At 44.7% G+C, this 25,990-nt stretch overlaps 2 protein-coding genes across 2 annotated transcripts; both read right to left on the bottom strand.

Annotated features, from left to right (window-relative positions):
- Window positions 1-306: 306 nt before the first annotated feature.
- Window positions 307-11,940, bottom strand: LOC308169972 (transmembrane and coiled-coil domain protein 3-like; the record flags this gene model as incomplete). The annotated part of the gene is made up of 4 exons (XM_080544703.1): window positions 307-609; window positions 1,175-1,310; window positions 1,484-2,475; window positions 11,869-11,940. The coding sequence occupies 4 exons, from the start codon at window positions 11,938-11,940 to the stop codon at window positions 307-309; spliced, it is 1,503 nt and encodes a 500-aa protein (XP_080400829.1).
- A 4,117-nt stretch (window positions 11,941-16,057) lies between these two features.
- On the bottom strand, window positions 16,058-24,743 carry nr2c1 (nuclear receptor subfamily 2, group C, member 1). The gene is made up of 13 exons (XM_080544895.1): window positions 24,662-24,743; window positions 24,157-24,384; window positions 23,870-23,948; window positions 23,572-23,751; window positions 23,269-23,434; window positions 22,258-22,360; window positions 21,289-21,476; window positions 20,706-20,859; window positions 20,347-20,468; window positions 19,512-19,654; window positions 17,519-17,656; window positions 17,219-17,324; window positions 16,058-16,883 (listed from the first exon to the last, which is right to left on the bottom strand). The coding sequence occupies exons 1-13, from the start codon at window positions 24,731-24,733 to the stop codon at window positions 16,712-16,714; spliced, it is 1,851 nt and encodes a 616-aa protein (XP_080401021.1). The 5' UTR covers window positions 24,734-24,743; the 3' UTR covers window positions 16,058-16,711.
- Between the last annotated feature and the right edge of the window lie 1,247 nt (window positions 24,744-25,990).

Genomic DNA, 25,990 nt, shown 5'->3' with positions numbered 1-25,990 from the left:
GAGGAGAAGATGTAAGACAACAAAAGACATCGAACGCGTAACAAAGCTCCCTTCCTGTAGTCTAGTCTTCGTAGTTTGAACGTGATCCGCACCCTGCTGCACCACCGTAGCGTTGCCTTGCAAGGGCACCAAGGCATGGCTTGTGTGAGAATGGGAGTAACGAACCGTGAACCTCTTGTAACCATAAGATGGCCGAGGCTTCTGATGAACCGTGTCACCGACCCTCTCAGAGACAATGACATCCTATTTCTTTTACCACGATGACCATAACTATATCATATCTTTTCTTCTTCTTCGTCATCCTCATCAGGTTGGCACTAGTACCCGCTCCAGCGCACACTGTAGGTGCTCCCAGTTCCTCCAGAACATGGCCAGCAGGCACACTCCCAGGAAGGTGGCCATCACGTGGCGCCGGCTACGCATGAGGGGCGCGGCAAACTTGGCGGCGGTGGAGACGCACACCAGGATGACGGTGACGATGGCCAGCATGATGTTGATGCTCTTCCCCAGCAGCACCCGGGCGTCGCGGCTCTCCAACTGGACCGTCTGCTGCTGCAGCTGCTGGAGCTCCAGCTTAGACACACGCGTCTGACACGACTCTAGAGCCTCCTACGGACAGACAGAGAGACAGACAGACAGACAGTGGTCAATAAAGGCTACATAGAAAACACTGGGGGGTAAGTGGTAGCCTAGTGGATAGTGAGTTGGGCTGGTGATCAGAAGGTCATGAGTTCCAATCCCACCTGGGAACAGGGAGATCTCTAATCGTAGATCACTTTAGATAAAAGCGTCTGCTAAATGGTAAAGATGTAAACTGAATGCTGAGAAAGGATTACATTTGAGGAAAGATTTGCATGGAACTGGCTTCAGATCCAACAGTTCAGAGTGATTCTAAAGTATCCGTAAGTAAGTAATGTTTATTTATATAGCACATTTACAACGACAAAACAGGCGCCCAAAGTGCTTAACAGATAAAACACTAGTAAAAGAAAACAACAAATAAAAATACACTAAAACAAACATCACTCCAAGATTTCAGATTTTCTGTTTGAGCCAAGGGGACCTAGGGCATTGATAGAAAGGCCGAGAGAAGTGTTGGCAAATAAAATGATCTCGGTCTTGCTCTCATTTAGATTGAGGAAGTTTGCACTCAACCATGCTTTGATGTCAGTACCTGTATATCCCTGGCCCTTTCGTAGGCCTGATAGGCCACCCTCTCCTCGATGCTGGCCAGCTCCTGCTTCAGGTTGGCCGTCTCGTTTTGGTGGAGCTCCGTCAGGTCATTCAACTGGTCCTCCAACCTCTCATATCTAGTAAGGAAATAAAGAACACACTGTATCTGTAACGTGACATATTTATACCTGCAGAGTCCAGACATAAAGCTGTAGATTTGTGCTCAGTGCTTTCTGATGCTGTAGTTAGTACATCAGTAGATGATCCTGTGTTGTCATGGAGATTGGGATATTTGAAAGTGAATGCTGACCTGTATCTCTCCTCCTGCACCGACTGGGTGAGGTGGCCGTAGTCTTTCTTGTACAGCGTCCTGAGCCCCTCCAAGTCCTCTTCCAGCTGGGACTGAGCCTCTCTGATCTCCCTCACCTCCTCCATAGTCAGGGCCAGTCTGCTCTGAGTGTCCCCCCCGGCCTCCTGGCCCCCAGCCACCCCTCCGCCGACCCCCAGGCTCGCCGCGTTCCCGTTGCTGTCCGCCGAGATCGAGGCGCTACCGGCGGAGGAGCACTCGTCGTCGCTGGGGTACTTAGGCTTCCCCACCATGGAGGTGCTGCCGCTCAGGCCGCGGCCCGCGGCGCCTTCGGAGTGGAACGGCGAGGGCGTGTCCAGGGTGCTCTTGAGGTGGGCGATGTTGTCGGCGCTACCGAATTTGTTCCGGATGAGGTTGGCGAACTCCCGGGGTTTGCTGAAGAAGAAGGGGGGCGAGAGGGAGACGCCGGGTCCGATGGTCTTGATCTTGTCCAGGGTGGGGTGTCGGCCGCTGCCGCTGCTCACGCTCACGCTGCCGGAGGCGCGCCTCGGGAGCTCCTTGGACGTCTCCTTGGGGGTGCTGTGTCTGGAGGAGGAGGCCAAGGAGCCGATGGAGATCTCCCTGTCCTTCATCTTGCGGTGGTACTGCTCCAGCTTCTTCTGCATCTGGGCGATGCTGTGGGCCGACTTCTGGTTCTTCTTCTCAAACACCTGCTTGATGCGGCCCATCTGCAGCTTGTCGGCGCTGTTGACCAGCTTGAGGTACTCGGCCACGTTGTCGTCGCGCGCGGACTGCTCGATCTTCAGCTGCTCCGTCACCTTGAGGATCTTCTGCTGCAGGCTGTCCAGACACGGGCGTCTGTGGGAGTCCAAGCTGTGACTTGTCCCCGGCCCCGGTCCACTGTCGTTCAGGTCCAGCTCCAGGTTGTTCTCTGAGCCGCCCCTCCTCATCGCGCCAGGGAGGCCCAGGAAGGACCCATCACTGCTCTGGTCGGCCTGTCAGAAACACACAAAAACGTCCAGGTGAGACACTCAGATCAACATGGTTGGGATCCATGGAGTTGTGAGGTGGTTTCATGGTGTCTGCAACAACTGCAACAACTGAGAGAGGAGATAGTATTAGCTTAGTCAGTCGTTTTTCAGTTGTTCAACAACTGAAAGAGAGATAGAGAGTTGGACTGGTGATCAGAAGGTCATGAGTTCAAATCCCACCTGGGAACACCACCACTAGTGTGCCCTTGAGTAAGGCACTTAGCCCTAAGTCACTACAGGGAGACTGTCCCTGTAATCTCTAATTGTAAATCTTTTTGGATAAAAGCGTCTGCTACGCTAATGAAGAGAGCTACATAAAACCACATACAAAATGTGACACAAAATGCTTGATCTAATTTGCCAAATATTCCAAATGCCACTGTGTCTGCGGAATGCTTTTATTTGGCACATCTGTTAAATTCTAGGACCCAGATCATAATTAGTTTTACACCATAGTTTACTGATGATCGGATGACGAGACAAGTATGCCAGTCATAAATGGTTATGAGAAGTCGAGGATGCACATCTAGGTCAGTAATGTGACTGTGATGTGACAGGAAGTCTAGACCCTTTAATGTAACATTTTCCTATGGCATCAACAGAATGCTACCATGCTGACACTGCAGGCAGTTTCCTCTGGTAAGGGTTAGGAGAAAATGTCAGTAGTGTTTAGTGGGAAGTGAAACTGCATGTGTCTTTGAAAAGATAAGTGTTAACCCTTTAGTCGTGTGTTGACCATAGTGACACTGAATATGAACGCAGCGTGACGGAGGTGATAGGGCTAAGGCAGACAGCCAGGGCATCTACGCATCACAACAACTGCTGGAGAATGTGATAATCCCTGACCAACGTCACACTGCTGGTCATGGTGACCCAACTACACTTTCCAGCCTTTTCAATCCTTCTTAGCATTTTCCACAGTGTTGCAGGGCAGTTATGCAGTTATGCATTGCATGACATGTCACATGAACCGGTCAATATCACACCGACAGTTCGACACACGAAAGCGTCCCTGGTGCCGCATGACTATCAGGTGAAAGGGATAGAGAGAGTCGAGAAATAGGTTGATTTAGCATGGTGACGCATGGTGGCACACACACACACACACACACACACACACACACACACACACACACACGTACACGTATGCACACGCACGTGTTCTGCAGTGCAGACATCCATCCATAGGGTAATTACATTAGTGCTTATGAGTGTGTGTGTGTGTGTGTGTGTGTGTGTGTGTGTGTGTGTGTGTGTGCGTGTGTGACATCAGATGGAAAAATACACATACAAACTCACACACAGTATGTGTGATACGGTGAGAAAGTATGTCATGTTATCAACTCTCTGTAGACAATAACATACTACTTATTATGTTTGTAATATGAAACACCCGACACACTCGTAGCATAAACCTCAACGTTTGTTCACTTCCATACCAACTGACAGAACAGAGCAATCCATCACAGATATTGTCACTCAGGCATAACGCCACAATAGCAGAACAATCGAACACTGATGCATCACTGATAACCCAATGTGCAGACATGACACTATTTACTCACAGTAGCCGTGTACTCAGGACAACCGACATGGTTTCACCAACATGTACACCGGCTTTTACAGCCATGCTGTAAAAAACGGCTTCCTCGCCAATCTGTTCTCCTGTATGCATCTACTTATATCCGTCTATTCATTCCATTGTTGTCCAATACGCGTGTGTGCTTCACAACAAGAGACAAGAGGGGAGAACGCCTCCCTCCCCAACCATCCCTGTGTGTGTCTCTCTGGCTTCTCTCCCCCTCTCTGGCGTCAAGCCTCCCTGAACACAGGCCTCTTTCTCTGCAGAGAAAAAACACATTGTCCAGCCTCTGCTCCAGTGACTAAGCTAATACATATGTATCCAGAGAGTGGCCTGACATACAGTGGATGTCCAATCCCATTCTAATAGCTATCCCCGGCCTACTGCAAAGCAACACTTAGTGTGTCTTATAAATCCTCAGCCCTCTCAAAATGGTCAAAGCCTGCCAGACCCAGATAGGGAGAGACAGAGAGAGGGGGGGGGAGAGAGAGAGAGAGAGAGAGAGAGAGAGAGAGAGAGAGAGAGAGAGAGACAGAGAGAAAGAGAGAGAGAGAGAGAGAGAGAGAGACAGAGAGAGAGACAGAGAGAGAGAGAGAAAGAATGAGAGAGAAAGAGAGAGAGAGAGAGACAGAGAGAAAGAGAGAGAGAGAGAGACAGAGAGAGACAGAGAGAGAGAGAGAGACAGAGAGAAAGAGAGAGAGAGAGAGAGAGAGACAGAGAGAAAGAGAGAGAGAGAGAGAGAGACAGAGAGAAAGAGAGAAAGAGAGAGAGAGAGAAAGAATGAGAGAGAAAGAGAGAGCTTTTTACCAGCAAGAGCCTTGATGTGGAAGTGCAGAGAAAGCCGGTGTTGAGGGTGCTCCGATTACCAGTGCATTCGAGTTCAGAGACACTCTCACAAAGACCTGCTTGTTTCTGGGCCACATCAGTTCCCCTTCCCACTGCGTGTCTGTCTGGCGACGTTAGAGCGTCATTAGACGAGTTAGCTTAAAAAAGCTAACTTTCTGTTTGATATGAGCTGTTCACTTCAGGGACTAGATTGAAAGGAGCTGTCGAGGCCGTGGTGTGCAGGGGGGGCACATCGGTGCAACGTGTGATGGAGCGAGACGTACATACACAGAAATAGATGATGTGAGAGGTTTGGCGCTGCATTGCTGTTGTTGCTGTATTGATAGGCTCCTGGCTTGCTGCTGTAGCCCACAGCGGGGGCAAACCTCCAAAGGAGTGGGAGATGTTTGAAAGCAATTGCATTCATCTGATAAGGAACACTTCTACATTCACATTCAGGCTACTTGCCTAAAGTCACTGTATATATATACAGTACATACGGCTAACAGCTATGTGCTTTTATCTGACACCATTAGATACTGGGTATTTGAGAGGATTCAGGATGCAATGGTAATTATATGGTATACAATAATATATATATATAAGTATACAAGAGACGTTCAGATAATAGGCTACATAAGAGTACACAAAGTTTATACCAAGCAATCACAGAACAGAGTGAATATGTTACGGTACATGTGGGGAAACGGTTTATGTCGGCATTTCCGGGGACATGGCAGCATAAAACGTCGACTTGGTACATGCTGGCATGTCTACCCCTAACCCTAACCCTAACCCTAACCCTACCCCTACCCCTAACCCTACCCCTACCCCTACCCCTAACCCTAACCCTAACCCTAGCACCAAACCCTAACCGTAGTTTTCCCACATGTACCATATTCCCACATACCGTAACAAATACACTAATATGACATTATTAGATTATCTGATTAACACCCTTCGGTGGACCGTTGTTCATGGCCTGACAACTCCCATTTGAGCGTATTTCATGTTTTTCATAGTGGCTGCTGTTCATCTAGCTTTCCTCCATCTGATGACTCACAACTCAACCTTGGATTAGAGGGCTTGCTTAATGAATCAATGCTAATGAAAATGTTTCTCACAATCTGCCATGGAGCTTGTTTTCACTTGAGCTCTCCCAAAAGGCTGCAGGGGTGTGTACTCTTGGGAGGCAGAGGAAATGTGAGGGGAGGTGAGTAGAAAAGAGGAGAGAGGGGGTGTGGAGGTCCTTGAGGACTGTGGTCTCTGGATGATGAATCATGAGACAGGAGACTAAAGGGAGGGAAGGAGGGAGGGAGGGAGGGCAGGAGAGAACATCCTGGTAATGTGGGCAGACAGCCTTGGGGGCAGCGTTGGGCCTCTCTGGTCCTGGTCTCCAAGGACAGTCTGCCGCAGCAGGACGGGAGTCTGACCTTTCTGTCTGGTGCTTCTGTCCCGTAACCATCTCAGATCACCCCACTTCAGACCACTTCAGACGGTATCGATTCTCCTATTACCGTGATTAGCGTTAAACGAAATCAAGGGCTCGCAAACGACGGCGTCTGAACTTATAATGGTGCCCTGGAAAGGTGAGGTTTACCAAGTCGACATGCCAGGACAGGCCACAGACAGACAGACACAGGCCACACACACAGTCTCTCGCTGTGGGCTGAGTCATCCTGCAACGGTACAGTGTGTCAGTGTGTGGCTCTACAGTCCTGACTGAGTCCCGTGAGGACAGCAAAGGAAGACTGAGGGAAGTGACAGAGGAAGACTGAGTGGATGTCTGATTGAGTGAGCGTGACTGACTCCGCTGATTTACGCTAGGCTGAACCTCAGACTCCAATCATAATCCTCTTGGCCCCTTGGGGAAGCTCGGGGGCCCCCCTGGGGGAATCGGCTCCCCTCATCTCACCCCTCTTTGAGCTCTCCTGGGAAGGAGACTGCCCTAGTTAAGCATCTGTCCCAGAGCAACGGCCCACTTCATGAGGCCCCCGACCCCCACGGAGCAGCAGAATGTTAAAATTACACTGTGTTAACCTGTGACATAACAGGGAAGAACTGCGTCGGGTCACTGACTATGCATGTGTGACCGGCCTACAGTACATTTCGACTCCTCTCCCCGTTGTGGAGTTTCTGCCAGGGTCAGGGTGTTCTGGAGGTTGCTTATCTTGTGCTGCAATCCCTTCCTGGATCAATGCTCTGGTTTTTTTCAATCAAATTTCATAATAATGAATAACCAACCTTACTCTCCTAAGCCCACAACACTGGAGCATTGAGAGGCGAGTTTCAGCCTGCTGTCAGCCTGCTATAGACTTTAGTATCTGCTGAAGCATGGAATCTGCCGAAACCGAAGCATTTAAACACAGTCAATTGAAGTGGGGTTCGTTTAGTGGGTGTAAAAAACATTGCGCTGTGTGAGATGAGCTTTGGGTTGGTTTTAATTGGTATGGGCCGGGGGAGGCGATGAACCCGTTGCTCGTACCCAGGGGGGAACGTCAATAATCACACAGCCGTTTTCTTAGGTAGACAGGAATGGCTCTTGTTTCTGTAAGGAAGTATAATATTTTGCAAGTTCACACACTAGCAGCAGACAACCATATCTGGCAAAACTATCATCTATTTAGCTAAAACTAAAACTATTGTGTCAGCCAAGCCTGGAGGATCATCAAAGATCCCAGGCAGCACCACAACCACAGTCTGTTTGAATTGATGTTGTCGAAAAAGACGAAGCCTCTTCCATCCAGAGCCTCAGGGCCAAAACTCGATCAGGCTCATAAACAAGCCGACTGAAGACAAATTACTACCATCCCCAAACGACCTACCCTTAAGCACACAGTCACTTTACTCAATACTACCTCTTACACCCGCTGCCACTGAGTGCAATACTCCTGTGTCCTGTCTATTTGTCTTATCGCCTCCCACAACTTGTAACTTGTCCACTATTTATCCAGTTTAGTCTCTTGACCTATCTTGCCTTATTGCCTTATTTGTCTTTTTTGGGCCGGTTTCACAGACAAGGCTTAAGCCTAATCCTAGACTAAAAAACATCTTCAATGGAGATTTTACATTGAAAGTGTGATTTAATCCAGGACTAGGCTTAAGCCTTGTCTCTGAAACCGGCCCGTGTGCTGCAATGTCAAGCAACCGAAGACTAAGACTTGTACAATCTTACACTTGCGTAATATGACGTAGCCTACCAATAAAACATGAAACTGTCTAAACACAACAGGTCACATGAGTTCTCTAGGAGATGAAGACATCGGGAAGGGATAAGGGCATTTAGTCCCTTTGCTAAATTCAGTACAAACATGTACGCACAGACGCGAGCACACAGATGCGCGTGCGTACACACACACACACACACACACACACACACACAGACACACACACAGCTGGCTCACTGTGACAGAACAAAACGGCCCTTCACTACAGAGGAGAAGACGACACACAGAGGAAGGACCTTGTGGAGCTTATTGGTATTCCTCCCAGCTGGCTGGGGCTGATCCTCATGGAGACTGACACTGTCCCACTAGCCTGCTCAGCTCAGGGTGGACAGGGGGGGGGGGAGAGATAGAACGAAAGAGAAAGAGAGAGAAAGAAAGGAGAGCAAATCTCTAATGCAGTCAGACATTCCTCCTCCTCCTCTACCTCACAGCATCCTACAGCTGTCTATGTCGCTTTACGCATCTGTGTACACAGTACACACACACGCTGTTCACTTACCAACTGTGATGTGGAGTTAAAAGGTACGCAGCCCATATGAGGAAACTAAACACCTACAGAATGCATAACCCTCTTATAAACAATGTGACCACAAAGAAGCCATTGTGAGGTTACATGTGCTTCACACAATGTACCGTTTAACAGGGTTAACAAGCTCATCAGGGAAACATGGCCTATAGCTTATCACCTCATTATGCAAACATGTACACTATGTCGATAGGAGTGAGTGAAAGATACAGAAATGCTAGGTATGGGTTCAAGGAAAGAGATGGGTATCTAAAGCAGGTACGGTATGCAAATCACTCAAGGCGCCACCGCCATGGAGGAGAAGGGACAGGCCTCTAGGCCTAAACAATCAGCACTGCTGTAGAGTGTCGTGTCACCACTTCAATGGCCCCTTAAACCGCCTATATCTACTTTACAACGGCTGTTTGAGTGAAAATGCACATACACATTCACTGTGAGGAAGAACAAACATATAACCAGTAAGGCAACTTCTCAGACCAGTAGAGGATTAGCGCATTGTTGCATTATAACCGTTTATATCACAGCTTTGTTGAACACTTGAGGGTGTTCCCTATGTAGCCAATAATTAAAGGGTGCGGTATTTGTTAAGTTCGGTCACTCAAGGACAAGGTGCTCTGTGGTTTAGAACGGCAACGACAACTCCAAGGAGGTGTTGGAGGAGGTGCTGTGTCTAGCCTTAGGAGGTGTTGGAGGAGGTGCTGTGTCTAGGGCCTTTTGCTCCTCCAGGGCTTTGATTATTCTCATATAACTCACCTTGCTGTTGATTATCCCTTAAAGTTCGGTCCATAATTGCACCTTGTTAGCAAAAATAATAAGAGCACACTATAGTCACACCTAACTATGTCACACCTTTTTTCAGAATATATCACAAACAGGCTGCAGAGAGCTGCATGTGAGCTGGTGACTGGAGGGTCGCTGGCATCATATCTAAGGTGCCTACCACTGCCGCTGTGCCCTTGAGCAAGGCACTTAACCCCTAATTGCTCCAGGGGCGCTGACCCTTTACATTTAGTTGTACTCTGTGCAATGACAAAAAGGTTGAATATAATCTATTCAAAACAAAAAAAATCTGTAGCTGGTTGCATTGCATTGGACATTGGTGTTGGCAGTGGGATGGAGGACCTACAGTAAACTTTGTCAATAAAGGTACAGCATTCATAGTCCAGGTCCCCCCCCCCCACCCACCACCACCACCAACAAGAGGAACATTGACTCCCAGTATCAGTGTACTCTCCCACCATACCTCTACTGGCTGCATGAGGCGGCTTGATGTACAAGTACACGGCCTGGACATGACGCTGGTACGTCGCAGGGTCCTACCCCCAATCCAACCCTTAATGCTGAGTGCCAAGCAGGGAGGCATCGGGTACCATTTTTATAGTCTTTGGTATGACTCAGCCGGGGATCAAACTCACAACCTCCCAATCTCAGGGCACACTCTAACCGCAAGGCCACTGAGCTGTTACTGATATTTGTATAGTAGTCTCTAATTATACATCTTACATATATGTACATACCCCAAGACCTATTTCCTTGGTTCTGTACATATCATATTGATATTCAGTTTATATTCATTATATTCATTTATTTATACTCACTGTATATCTACTTTATTATGTATTTTGCACTATGCCATTATTTGCACAATCTGGTTAGATGCCAAACTACATTTTATTGTCTCACGATTTGTACTCAATGCAATGACAATAAAGTTGAATCCAATCTAATGCTTTTGCGTCCAAAACAGGGTGGATGACATTCGTTCACCACAGAGAAGAATAGGCCTACGAGGTTACCTCACCAAGGAACTGGTTTGGCATGTTAATTACCATGGTCAAGTTGAATCCTTCTCGGGTGACACATCATTGGCCTAAAACTAAGCCTGGAAAACAACGATCAAAACAGAACAAACAGGACCAACCTTAAAGGTAATCTGCCTGGCGGGCATGATAGTTCACACTCCAACATGCATTGTGACAGTTGACTGACTGGTTTGTCTGTGTTTACGGAACACAGGCTGGAGAGAGAGAGCATTCCTCTGGCAGGGTGTCACTCACTTACGATAAAGACTGAAGTTTCTATAATAGATTTACAGTAAGTAACTATTAGGGAACAAACAATGACACCATTGGTTTGCCTAGTGTGACATAATTGAAAATGTGGTGAGTTGTCAGCAAAAGATGTGTGTCAATAAGATGTTCCAAGTCATTCAAAAGAGGTGTACAATGCCATGTTATTAAAATGGGACACAGTTGCGTAATACTTGGTACAACTATATAACATAGTAATAGCATTAAATAACATTCCGGTCAAGTGGCAAACATGAAAGAACATTGTACAATAACAAGGCATGTTTTGGTGACTGCTCACTAATTGGGGTTTACTGGAGTGTTAAAACAGGTCAAATAGCTAAGCCTATTCTATTTCTACACATTCATTTTGATTTGTTGAAATTCACAAATATTGAAATATTTATTATAGTAGCATCTAATTCGGCTACCGTAGGAGGAAGGAAAACAGGAAAACACACTTGCTGAAAAAGCAGTGAAAGTCTGGAATAGCCAGACAGTGTTAAACATAGGGTTTTTAAACATGAATAAAATAGGTCAAGCCCCTCAAAGCCCCCCGACTAAAATGATGTGACCCCCCAACAGGGTCTGATGCAGCCCTACTGTAGCCTAGTATGTAACAGATGTCTGCTCAGATCATCATACATCATACAGCGTGACGTTAGAATTATAAGGTTCTAACTCCATTTTTGTCAAAATTGAGTTTTTTACATAATCTGATCCATTAGGTGTTTATTAATGCCTGTGTGGTGTTATTTTGTAAATGTTGACATTTTTGAGTTAGTAATTCATAAAATACAAAGGTTCCATCTCACAGAACATAATGGAATGTAAAAACTTTGACGCTCAATATCTCTGAACTGCCCTAAACGGAGATAGAACCTTATCATTCTAAACGGAGATAGAACCTTATCATTCTAAACGGAGATAGAACCTTATCATTCTAAGCTCACGACAAGAGGGTGCAACAGAATCTACTGTTGTTCTCAGTGTAATAAAACACGTTATAACGTATAAAAGTAGGGCACAGCAGATGCTCCCGTCCCGGTGTAAGATAAGTACAGTACAATGGGTCCAATGTTTTAGGCGTGGGGGTAAAAAAAAAAGAACAACTCATTTGATATTTACCATTTCGTCCCGGCTGTTGAGGTATTTCTCGACTTCGGATAAACTTCGCACAGACGTCTCGGCGCTGGGCATAATCACCGTGTTGGGGCTAGACTCGGAAGTTGGGTCGGAATTCTTAACGTTTCATCACCGAACATACTAATTCTCCCATCATGTCGACCTCTCGCACACTGACCACCACACTCTCTCTCTCTCTCTTCAACCCGACACATACAATACAACTATGTGGAGCCAAACTCCGCCTCCTCTGGGTCTGACTCCGCCTCCTCTGGGTCAGACTCCGCCTCCTCTGGGTCTGCCGAGGGAAAGGAGGTGGAGTGAACTCTTTCCACATTTCCACACACACACACACACACACACACACACACACACACACACACACACTTATACATTGGAGTGAACTCTTTCCACATTCACTCACACACACACACACACACACACACACACACACACACACACACACTCACACACAAGCAGACACGTATACACACACACACACACACACGCACACACACACACACACACACACACACACACACACACACACACACACACACACACACTTATACATTGGAGTGAACTCTTTCCACATTCACTCACACACACACACACACACACGCACGCACACACACACACACACACACACACACACACACACACACACACACACACACACACTTATACATTGGAGTGAACTCTTTCCACATTCTGTCGGCTGGTTTTAACCTACTAGCCTACGGTGTCTTTGAACATAACAATAGTAACAGTAGGTATGACAGAAGCAGAGTGGGGAATGTATGAATAATGTATTCAATTCAATTACATGACCAAAATACATACATACATACATACAACTTGTGACGTTAGAATTATAAGGTTCTATCTCCATTTTTGGTCAAAATGTTGTTTTTTACATAATCTGATCCATTAGGTGTTTATTAATGCCTGTGTGGTGTTATTTTTTAAAAAGTTGACATTTTTGAGTTAAAAATACAAAGGTTCCATCTCACAAAACATAATGGAATGTAAAAACTTTGACGCTCAATATCTCTGAACTACCCTAAACGGAGATAGAACCTTATCATTCTAAGCTCACGAACTGTAGAAGCAGACACACACACACACACACACACAAACACACACAAACACACACACACACACACACACACACACACACACACACACACACACACACACACACACACTTATACATTACACATGAACCTGCTGCCAGTAGGCTATTTGCTTTTGCACACCTCCGCCCATATTCCCCCTTAGGCAGTATCTGCCAAACCCAATACAGCCCTTAAGAAAGGTCCACCCCACCAGTGTGACTGGAGGCCATGGGAACAGTCTAAACTAGCCTTTGTCATTCATGTACTCATGTAGAGGAGTGTAAAACGGTCTAATCCAACCAACTGGAGTTCTGAGGAAACCCATCTTTACTTTATCTTCCACCATGAATTGCTCAAATGTGTGGATCAATTTGTCCCTTAAAAATAATTTCCTACTGTTCCTGGCATTGAAGGCATTACAGTAGGCTACCTCATCTCAGCTTACACCTTAAGTTGGAAAGTATTGTAATGTTTATGAAATTGTGGTCACCAGCTGTGGTCACCAGCTTATTGCAATATTGTAAACAGTAGGCTACAGTAAGAATAGTTTCACTGCAGAAAGGGTTTAGGTCATTGATAGATAATGATAGGCCTGTGTTGAATCAGAGAGATGGGGGGATATAGGACACCTAACAATGGAATCTAAAAACAGAACCAACTCATTCACTGGGTCCATCAAGTTTTAATGTGCAGCGCCTACCAATGACTTTAATTAGCTGGACTCGTTCACCAGGTGACTACTGCAAAACAGAGCCCATGTAGTCACTACTACACCATCCATTTGTAGCAGCCTGATGAAAAATTGATCAGCTAATAAGGCCAACAGTAAGGCTATGCCCATCCCCTTTCACTGTAACAGTTCACTTCTTCCCTCCAAGACATACAGTGCCCTCCATAAATATTGGAGAGAAACCATTTTTAGCTTTTTCAAATCTTTTAGCTCTATATTCCAACAGTTTGGACTTGAAATCAAACAATTATTAAGGGGTGAAAGTAGAGATTCTCATCTTTAATTAAATGGGGTGGGGGGAGGGTTTCAGGTTGGTTCACCATTTATAATGTACTATTTCAGGGCACCAAAAGTATTAGGAAAAAATCATAACATGTCTAAATAAAGCACCTACGTTTAGTATTTGGTCGACAATCCTTTACATGCAATAACTGCCTGAAGTCTGTGACCCACTGACCCCACCAGACGCTGCCCGCTGGGCATAGTTTCTGGTGCTCTGCCCAGGCATGTGCTAGACTAGAGCCGTCTTAAGTTGTTGTTTGTTTTGAGGTTGTTGCCTAATATCTTATCATCAGAAATTAAATGCAATCTTTTTTACCCTAAAAAACTCCCTAGTTGCTATGGCAGTATGTTAGGGACATGTTTTTTTTTCTTAATTATGGTGAGCATTCTTTGATCATCCACTGTAGAAGTCTTCCTTGGCCTGCCAGGCTGTTTGCAACTCACAGGTGCTTTTTTATTTTTTTAATGATGTTACAAATTGTTGATTTTTGTAAGTCTAAGGTTTTTTATTTAATTTTTCTGTTATTTCAGCCTCATAATGTTTTCATTGATGTCTCTCTGATATATGATGTCATCATATCATCAATACTAGACATTGAACATTCTCTTATGTCTGCACAAATGATGTGACGGAACACACCCGACACACCAGAAACACCTGTCAAAAATGTTTGCCCTGAAATAGGGGGACTATTCATTAAAGCTGAGAATCTCCACTTTAACCTAGTAATTGTTTGATTTCAAATCCAAACTGTTTCTTTTTATATTACTTCTTGTTAACCAACACCAAAAGCTGTTGGGAACTAAGGATACAGATTTTGTGTTACTGAAAATATTGCAGGGGGTTGGCTCTGAATACATTAACTCTTGTGTTACAGTCATATGTAGGAGAGGCCCAACTAAATTGTAAATCAAACTGTATCAGTGGCTCTGATCCATCTGTTGAGACTGTTGCATGCTCATGTATATCTAATATATACAGTATATATCTAATATCTAATATTATTTGTTACCAGATCTCTCATTTAAAGAGCCAATGACTCCCTGATTATTATAGATAATAAATAATAAATTCGCACAGAAGCCACTGGAAAGATCTGCTGTATCCAAAATAAGTCAGGGGAAAATCAGAGAGAGATTGCCCCATGATAATAATGTTATGTGTGTGGAACAAAAACATGTTCAGCTGTTTCGAAAGATTATGTTTCACCTCCATAAGCAATCTAATCTGATCAAGGAACAAACACATGAAAAGTCAATCAGTACGAATGGGAAATACGTTAATCCAGTACAGAAATAGCCACTGGAAGACTGCATGGATAAATACCCTCTTTCTAATCCACGCAGGTTCCACATAAAGCCCATTATGATGCGGATTGACTTCTGAGTTTATCAAAATTAATAAACAGCATAATGTCCAACAAGCCATGACCCATAGATCGTCAATTGCCAAAAGGCCATGAATGCTGATGAAACGGTTCAATGTTCAATTGCAGATATGTTACTGGCCATCCATTCAGCCTATATAGCAATTCATTTGTTAAACATCTAAAATATATTGCTTATACCCTACTTTCAAATTGGAGGCGAGTGTGTGCTGGACAGACTAATGGGACACTTGATGTTTCCTTGTAGCTGAGAGCATGCTAGAATTGCTCTTCCTTGGTGTATAATTATAAATATCCAAGTATATAGTATAAATATCAGAGTATGAATAAAAGGGATACTTTTCCAAACCATACTATGTGTAACGTAGACTCTGGCTGGCATCTAATAACTCCTATTCTTCTCAGCCTCCTTAACTTATGTTATACTAAACAAACAGTTGAACCAAATTCCTCATATGGCTTTTTGCCAAATTATACCACAATGCAATTAATCATAAAGCAGACAGTTGAAACAATTGAAAGGTTTCATTTATTTTCAAAGGACATGACAAATGTTCAGCAACTACATTAACATGTCCAAAAGATGGAATTCTTGTATAAGCAGCTATTGTCCATGATAGCTTTTTTCACTTCTTTCTATATACATATTTATATATACATAATTCAAATGAGTTCATAATTCACATAATTCAAACGAGTTCCATTTCACGTTAGAGCAGAGTTGACTCATCTTGATTGAGGCCTTATCCTTCGGATTGGCAGACAAATAATATATAAAAAGGTCATAACCTTAACACCGATCACATGATCACATTTCGATTCACATCGAGAGAAAAGTTCTCAAATATGTTAGGAAATAAAAAGCGCAAACAGATGGGGGAACAATCAAAAAAGAAAATGTCTCAGTTCATTGAAATACAAACAAAATCAGCACAAAATGAAAGGCTTGAAGAATATGAAGCATAATGATAATAATCATAGTCTGTACATTTAAAAAGCAGTCTGTACATTTAAAAAGCAGAATCTACGATGCATGTTTCAAAAGTTCAATCCTGAAACTGTTTGTGGACTAAATTGTCTTTCCAAGTGAACTATGTTCATTGGGTCAAAAAGAATGCATTAGCTATCGAAGTCAGCAAATTCCATCAGGAACATTGATTGAAGAAACCATCCGATTCTGTTGAGGGCGACACAGCAACGGAGCACATCTGCACTGTGGGGTGTGACCCATCCGCTAACCACTGCAATTGGTTGGGCTATTTGCCTATTGTCTGTCTGCCTGCCTGCAGGGGATGTTGCTGTCATGGTGACCATGCGGAGTGGCTGGGTCAGACGCCAGGCACCACCTGGCTGTTGTAGTCAGTGGACTCCATCTTAAGGATGTAGGGGATGATGCTGTCTATCTGCACGTTGCCAATCAGGCCGGCGAAGAAGAGCTCCTCTGTGACTGCAGCACTCATAAGCCGGAGGGCTGGGAGACGCAACAGTAACTTGGATAACCTGACAGAGAGAGAAGCACAGACAACAAATGAGTAGAAACAAACCTGCAGGTTTCAGGAAGTAAAGGTCCTTTAAAGCTACTTGGAATGGAGTTCTTTACCAATTTTGCCAAAAGAATAAAACACAGAAGTAAAAACAACAAGAATAAATAATAATAATAATAAAAAGTACTACTACTAATAATAAAAAGTACTGATAATAATATAACAAATTAAATAAATAAATCTGGCCGCCAAGAAAATTTGAATAAATAAATATATATTTATATATACACACACAGACTAACCAAATTAATTGAGGTAAATATGATGATGCAGAGATCAAGCATTACTAACCTATAAGAATCTTCAGGGTAGGTCCTGGTAACATAGTCCTGCAGCTCCATGTAGGCCTTCTCCTGGAACCGCTCAATCTGGTGGGTGTTGTCTATGCCTGGGTGATCTACAGCGTGGACGCACGCACACACACACACACACACACACACACACGCACACGCAGTAATGTCACCATATGTTTCAACCGACAAGCACTGTTCATAACATTATGTAACATTACCATTGGCACACCCCCCATCCTATTTGAGAAATAACACTTGAAAAAGTAAAGTTCCTCTCCCCACTTCCTTCCCCTCTCACCGGGACTGAAGAGGACGATTGCTTTGAGGTAGGCGTACTCAAAGGCGTCTGGGGACAGCTTGCACATGCTGTTACAGAACTCCTGCATCCTCCAGATATGTTCCATCACCAGCTTCACTCTCTCAGGGGACAGCTTCTCTGGAGGGGCCACAGAAGAAGACGTCTCAACAATCATGGTTGAGTTTGGTAAAAGCCCAGAGAACACTGTCTGAACACTTCAGTGTTTCCCCTAGGTTTGCTGCCTTGGGGGGGTGGCATGGACCGTGGCATGGACCCCCACCCCCCCCCAGGGGGTAAGACCCTGCCTCATACCAGCGTCATGTCCAGGGGTGTACTTGTACATTAAGCCGCCTCACGCTACGGAAACAGGAGATAGGCTCCTGCCCTATGGGCCATTAGGCTGGAGAACCTTCGGTTCTCAAGGCTACTTACTTATGTGGTCTTGACTACCTGTCCACTTTCTCACCTGGTTCTTGCTCTCTCTCTCTCTGGTGTGCCGACACCATCCTGCTCTCTCTCCTTCTCTCCCTCCCTACCCTCCTCTCTCCATTTTGCTGTCAACCAAAAGGTAAACAAAACAGCCAGAGTATTTATAATCTAATAAGAGGCATAAATTGATCCATATCAATTTATAACATAATTAAAATTGAATATTGGATTGCTGTGGGCAATCCAGTCAGATAATCATGTCATTTTGACTTTACTCTCTCACCTGAAAAAAAATTGTATGTCCAACTATAAAATACAGACATTTCCAATGCTTCAATCAACTGTCCATGTACTGTAAATATGCCATTGTGGTATTACCATGAAGCCCAACTCTAGCAGAATAAGAAAGATAGTATATCTACTTTAAGTAAAATAATAAAGTGCCTCCTAGCTCTTTAGCTGGCAAGTGTGCAAGGAGACTAGCTCATCTCATCACCTCTGAGCTAGCCAGCTTGCTAGTTCTTTGACACTACTTGCACTATGGAACTATAGTCAGACACTTTCTAGTCACGATAATAACGACCAATTTTAACCAACTTTCTCTGTCAGAACTAGGGGTGGGCATCAATGATCGACGATCGATAATTGATTGATAAGGATCTTGGTCGATCACAAAATATTTTGCTCGATAATCATTAATAAATTGAGTGGAAATTAGTTTGCCCACGTTATGTGTGAGAAATGAACTTTGCATTTGCCTTCACATTGAATTTCGCAACGCAGTACGGCATGATGCAACAAGTTACGCCGCTCATTGCAAACACTGCGCAGTGACATATAAATACAACACGACCCCGATGAAATACCACCTGCAAACAGTACATCCGACCCTGATTGCTCCTTCGCTACCTTCTCAGCCCTCCATCACGTCTCATCTAATACGCGGGAGGTGTGATGCACAACGAGAAGAGAAAGTAACGATGGCCATCTGCAAATTAATCGAAACAGATATTCTGCCGCTCAGTTTTGTCGAGGGTAGAGGATTTCGTGCGCTCATGCAAATAGTTGAGCCAGCATATCCTATTCCATCGCGACGTTCCATAACCAGGGGCATAGAAATCAAGAATAAAGTTTATTTGCTAACGTTTGAACTTGCTTACTTTCAATCTGCAGACATCACAGCCGGCAAAAACACTTGCGTCTCGCGTGCACACTTGCGCAAAATCTTGTATTATTCTCCAGCGCTGGCACAGCGCGAAGTGTGGAGATAGGTCTGGCTATGCGAGACTCCGGCGGACTAACGTTACCAACGAGCCTATGGGCTTGCCACTCGCCAGATTCGGGTTGGGTGCGTTTAAAAAACGCAGATATTTTAGCCTGCTTGTCAAATGTTTGGTGTCTACGTCCGTAATAATTCCTCTTTCTTGGGGGGGTGGGGGGTTCCGTTGGGAGGGCGGCCCGCCCCCCCAAGGCAATGGTAGGGGAAACACTGCACTTACTGGAGCAAACCTTCTGACCTTTTTCTGACCAGTAACAGAAACGAGCAAACCGATTTCCTTCATACCTTCTTGTAAGCTGGTCTGAAGGTGGTTGATGATGGCGGCCAGAATGGTGCCGACATTCATGACGTTGGAGCACTGTGCCAGTCCCAGGGCAAACAGCTCATTCCAGCACGCCTTCATCAGGTTGATGTCATTATCTTGACCACTGGATAAATAGGAACATTTCGTTTTAAAAGTCTATAAGAAAAAACAAAATACTATATTTTCCGGACTATAAGTCGCCCTTTTTTTCATAGTTTGGCTGGTCCTGCGACTTATATATCAATATATATAGAATTTCATACTGACAGACATGAACCAAGGAGTAAACATTACCGTCTACAGCCGACAGAGGGCGCTCTGGGCCGCTCTGGGCTTGTGACAACTATATGCTGCTGCTATACCACTGAAGAAATGAAACATTAGCTTGTTGAAGCTAAGCAAACGGTAGCTTGGTGAACTTGCTTACTGGTAACTTGCTTGTTGGACTCGCTGGCTTGTTATGTTCATTTAGCCTATTCAGCCTCCCAGGTATGTTCTTTATGCTATTGTGTAGCTGAATAACTGTTCATGTGTTATGTTAACATACCTGACTTCTATTCAGCCTGTTGTTCTGTGTGCTATTGTGTAGTTGAATAAACTTGCCTTTCCAGATTAAATGTCTGTTCTTGGTCTTGGATTTTGTGAAATACATTTCTAAATAAATGCGACTTAATAGTCCAGTGCGACTTATATATGTTTCTTTCCTCTTCGTGACGCATTTTTTGACTTGTGCGACTTATACTCCGGAGCGACTTATAGTCCGGAAAATACGGTACATTGAAAGACAATGAATGTAAGTTTGAGAGTGAGACTTACGCCAAGGCTTGGAAGGCAGGTATGGAGCGTGCCCAGTGCATAGAGAGGAAGAGTAGCCGGGAGGCTGACTCACAGATGTAATTCACATTGAGGTACTCTGGCATGGGCAAAGGCATCATTAGCTACAGGTAGAGAAAGGGAGAGAGGGGGAGAGAGAGAGAGAGAGAGAGAGAGAGAGAGGGGCCATGAGAGAGTAACAATGTGCTCCAGGCTGACATGCGATGCATTTGGGCTGCAGTTCTGTTCAAAGTGAGCTAATCAGCGTGGAAGCATTTTGTGAACACCTTGTGAAATGAAATGCACTCCTCCCAAGTGACAACTTTTGACTGAACTGTTTAGTTCTGAGGGCGGACCCTCACCTTGAAGGGCACGTGGCTGTCAGAGAGTAGTGGACCCTCCAGCTCCACCACAGGACCCGACTGGTCACCTGACATCAGCTGCATGGTGGCCTCAAGAGAGTCTCCTGCCGAGCCGTCCCCGGGGTTCAAAGCCTTGGCCAGTGTATCAAACGCTCTGGGGACAACACCAAAAAAACTAACAAGTCAGTCACAAAACCGATCATGCGAGAAACGAAGAGCTCTTTGAGCTCTTTTGGGCTCTCCTTTTCAAAGCCGAGGTTCAGGGCATGAAAGATAAATATGGGCTATTGCTTAAAGTACATGTTTGGCTGTTACTCGTCCAATGGCAAATGTCAAACCCACTGCAGGGAAGGCAATTGAATTATGTCTTTAAGAGCGGAGATAGGAGCCACATGGCCCTGTAAAAATTCAATTTGGGGACTGATATAGAGAAAACACATCCTCCTAGCTCAGGTCATTCTCTACACATATAAACATCAGATACACCCCAGCAGTTTCCATATTGGTACTGCCTTTAGTCAACTAATGTCATATCATTTCAAATTTGACACAAAAAAAACCCATGTATGACAGATCTCCTCACCGAGTGATGTCACTGGCAGTTTGTTCGTCTCCTTGCAGGTCTGTCATGGAGCTATCGCCGTTGCTAAGGGTTTCCACCCCCATCATGTCGTTGGTGCAGTCGTCGCTCATCTCCCTGGCCTTGTTCAGGTGGGCAAGGGACGTCACCACGTTGGCCAGCGTGCTCAGGTCACCTTGACACGGGTCACTCTGAGGAGAGGTCAACAGCATTATTAGAGGTAATCACACATTATTAACTCATTGACTGCCAAAGACGCCAATTGGCGTCTTATAGAATAGTAACGCCAAATGGCGTCTTTGTTTTTTTGTTTTTTTTTCGCGGGGATCGCGTTATTGACATGTTCTACACCTAGTGTGTGAATTTCAGACTTGGGTGTAAAGTATTTCGGTCCCAGATGGGGGCAGTAGTTCGATTTAGCTCAGCTCTAAAAGCCTGGAGAAGGAAGTGGCTTGCTGTGGGTTGTAGTAATGGCGAAACGGATCAGGGTATGTGCCAAATGCGGCGCGGAGCATTGCGGCGCGGAGCATTGCGGAGCATCGCGGCCATCGCGCGACTCTTCAAACAGTTCAGAGTCGGACGATACAGAAAAAGTGCAGAAAAAAAATAAGAAAAAGAAAAGTTCTGCAGAAAAAGCTCATTTTCTCTGTTTATTGGTCAAAATCAGGTGTTTTTGCTGAAACCACCCTATGTTCTACGGCCGATTTCTAAACACTCAAAGAGGCTAGAAACAAACTTTCTTTTTCTGATGAAAGAAGAGAGTCTAAAGTTTTGGTAGATATGTTCAATGTTTATGTAGTCCGAAAAGTCAATATTTGGTGGGTCTTCAAAGTTCAGCGAAAATGCCCCAAAAGTCTGGCAGTGTGGAGCTCTCCGCTCTGAACATGGCTGGCAGTCAAAGAGTTAAACATCTCTCTGATCTTTCAGGTTTCACAGAATAGAGGTAGATAGCCCCCAGTGCGGGTTTGTTACCTGTTCAGGTGATGCTGGGACCAAGATGTGTGCAGTGTTTTCAAGCTTGGGGAAAGGCTGCTGGATGTTCAACAGCATGCTCGACTCCAGCAAACTTGTTGACCTGCAAAACACAAACAACACCAGTAAATCTTCACTATATCTGTACCGTGTGGTTCTCATACACAAGGGGTGTCAACCTTAACTCCACAGTGTCTGTGGGTTTTCATTTGTTTCTCTTAATTAGTGTCTGAAATAACACCTGGGGAAAACAGGGTGTGGCCAGTCAGTGACTAATTGATCAATTACATGCAAGGGACGAACAAGATCCCATAGCTTGTGGCCCGTAATAACTGATGGGGTCATATTTAATTCTAATAATAATAATAATTGTTTTATTGACATGCAATCAACTTGTCAATCAATTGTTGGAATTTTGTATTTTATTCTCTAGGCAAGGGGTCAGCCATAGACGGCGACCCTGGAGCAATTATGGGTTCAGTGCCTTGCTCAGTACAAGCTATGTACAGTACTAAGCTATGTACAGTGGATTGTGTACATAGCCTTTATTGATGTAAACCAGCTCCTTACCTTCTTATGCTTTTATGCTTTTTCAAAAAAAAAAAAAAAAAAAAATCCCTTTCCTAACACCAGGGGAGCCACCCCTCCTAAATTTCGTTGTTTGGTACCTGTACTGTAGCAATGACAAATAAAGTCCATTCCATTCCATTCCATTCAGGGGCACTTCAACACGTGGCCAGCCGTGATTCGAACCACTGATGACTTTTGCAATCATTAGACGCCGGCTCTACCGGCTGAGCTACGTAGCCGCCCAATACATTATATTATTACAATACATATTACACCATATGAAAAGGACTCAAATGGCTGTCAAGTTAGCTTCTTTCCAGCTGCTAAACCAGTTAGTATTTCAGTGAAAGCCCTCAAACGAGAAGCAGCCATTAACAACGTTTTGTGATTCCTAAGGCAGGGGTTAGATTCCTCATCTGACACAGGTTGCTCTCTGGGTACCTGGCAGAACTGCGGTACCTGGCAGTTTCCTTGTCGGTCACAAAGGTGGGCGTGGCAGCCAGAGGGCTGCACAGGTTCTTGCGGATGTAGATTTTCTCTGTGGAGGCGGCACAGTTGACGGACTTCTCTCTGGACACTTCCACTGGCTTCCTTTCACACTGGACAGCTGAGGGAGGGGGGGGCAAAACACAATTCAAACAACGTGTGGAGGGTGGATATGGGTCACTAAACATACTAGGGCTGTTTGACTGATAGTGAGCTGCACTAGTGTGGGTTAGGGCAGGGGTGGTCGGGGGCACTCACAGTCCTGTTTCATGCCCAGAGACATGCAGCGCTGCAGTCGGCAGTACTGGCAGCGGTTGCGGTGGTGCTTGTTGATGACACACTCTCCTGAGCCCCTGCAAGTGTACACTAGATTCTTCCTGATGCTGCGCTTGAAGAAGCCCTTGCAGCCCTCGCAACTCACAGCGCCGTAATGGCGACCTGGGACGAAGAGAAACAGGGGAACGAGGTCACACGATGCAGAGTGTGTGGGTGGGTGTGTGTGTGTGAGGAACGCTATTAATACTGAGGACAAAGTTGCCCTGCACTTAATGTTTACCTGAGGCCTTGTCTCCACAAACAACACAGTACTCCACCACAGGCTTGACGAGAGTCTGGTCGGAGCCTTCAGTAATAAACTGAGAAAGAAAACCAAAAAAGTAGTGGAGAAATATTCAAATCAGATAGCAAATCAAGAACAAAAAGGCCTACAATTTGCATACTTCACATATACACAGATTGGGAAACTCTGACTTAGAAGATGCTTTCAGTCAGCTGCATCGTTCTGAGTGGGTGGGAAAGAGGGACTTGTATGTTCATGTACAGTATGTGGCAATGATCCTCTACCTGGATCTGCTGGCCGGCCATGTCGGGAGATGCAAATAAGAGCTGGTTGACCCCTGAGCCGTCTGGGGATGCCAAGATGACCTTGCCAGGGGAGTTCTCCTGCTTCAGGATCATCTTCCCTCCTGGGTAGTCAGCGTTGGCCAGGATGAACTGCTGCTTCCCGCCTGTGGCCTGCTCCAACGCCGTGACGATCTGGATCTTCTGTCCCGTCTGCTGATCTGTCACGATCTGTAGGAGAGGAAACAGGAGAGACAAAGGGGATAGAAGTCAGTCCTTAGACAAATGAGGTGGAGAAAATGCACTGGTGCTTCATCTGGATACATGTCATAACAACATTTAAGAATTCTGTGTTAAACGTATTGAACTTTTCCTTCAAACATGTTTACAGGGCAAGACTCCGTGAAATCTACCCCTGGAGCTGTTAACTTTGCTATTTGCGTAACTCTTATCTGACTCATGTGAATGTTGACTTTCGCCAAGGGGGTGATTGTAACAGTCACATCACCTGGATGCGGTGTCCCAGCGCCATGCTGCCGTCTGCTGATACGAGCTGAATCCTTTGAGTCTGTCCGTCCATCCTGCTTTGTGTTTCCTTCCACTCTTCTTCACATCAAAGCCCCATGAGGCGCATGAAACTGTGGATGACACACATTACATACATTACACACAGTTGTACAATCAGAGGTTAGATTAAAAATGCCTAAATTAAAATTCAAAACAAAATAAGACATGATGTAAATATTAGTATTTCATACAGGCAAATAAAAGGAAAAGAGGCTAAATCTATTATAGACCGTGGTGTTTTACGTGCACTCTGGACATATAGGCATATGGAAGACATGCACAATAGCATGTAGGTTATCGTAAAGCCTGTTTTACGTTCATAATTACTTATCCCCATACTAAATTGAAAACATCAAATGCTAACTTCAATATACAATGCCTTCAGAAAAAGCTTTTAATCGTATCGACACGTTTTGAGATACTGTCTTAGCTATATCTCTATTATATCTCTATCTACCCCAGGGCCATTCAGGCCCTGAACACAGCAAAGACCTAGGTTCTAGGCCCTGGACAATCTAGACAATTTGATGGCAGCTACTAGATTGTAATCAAGTGCAATACTGAAACACAACTGTGAACATTTCAAACCTGCAAACTGCGACACTTTAAATGAATGTGCAATAACACTATGTGCAATATGACAACCCTCGGGTACATAAGGTTCAGAGATAGGACATGTTAGAATAGGTATAGCATAGCATAGAGTACAGCACAGTGTTTTATTTGTATAGTATAGTATACATAGCCTTTATTTATGTAAACCAGCTCTTTTCCCTTCTTGTTTTTAGTTTTTTTCCTAGCACCAGGGGAGCCCCCCCTCCCAAATTTCGTTGTATGGTACCTGTACTGTATCAATGACAATAAAGACCATTCATTCATTATCACTGGGCCACAGTTAAAGAAACTACGATCATTAAAATGCACAAGACATTGGCAGCTAACTTGCTTGCAAATTAACACTCAATCATGAAATGTAAGGAAAGGGGATCCAGGCCAAACTGAATAAAGGGAAATAAACAGCCGAAGGGCAGTGAACTCCTAATCTAATCAGCGGGTTTATGAGCAGATATAACGTGTCTTGGTTAGCAAATTGTGCTATTTGTGTAAATTGTGCCCCATGTTAGCATAGCAAATTGTGTCTTTGGCCTTGTTTTGTTAGCTTTGCTTAGGCAACATCCAATTATCTCCACAAACTGTCGGAATGAACAGCGTGGGGATCGTACGAACAACACAAACACGCTCGGGTCTAACGTTGTTATTCTAAAATCGA

This window comes from Nansenia antarctica (assembly GCF_963989245.1).
Source record: "Nansenia antarctica genome assembly, chromosome: 14".
Lineage (NCBI taxonomy): Eukaryota > Metazoa > Chordata > Actinopteri > Argentiniformes > Microstomatidae > Nansenia > Nansenia antarctica.
This window is presented reverse-complemented; position numbering and strand designations above follow the sequence as displayed.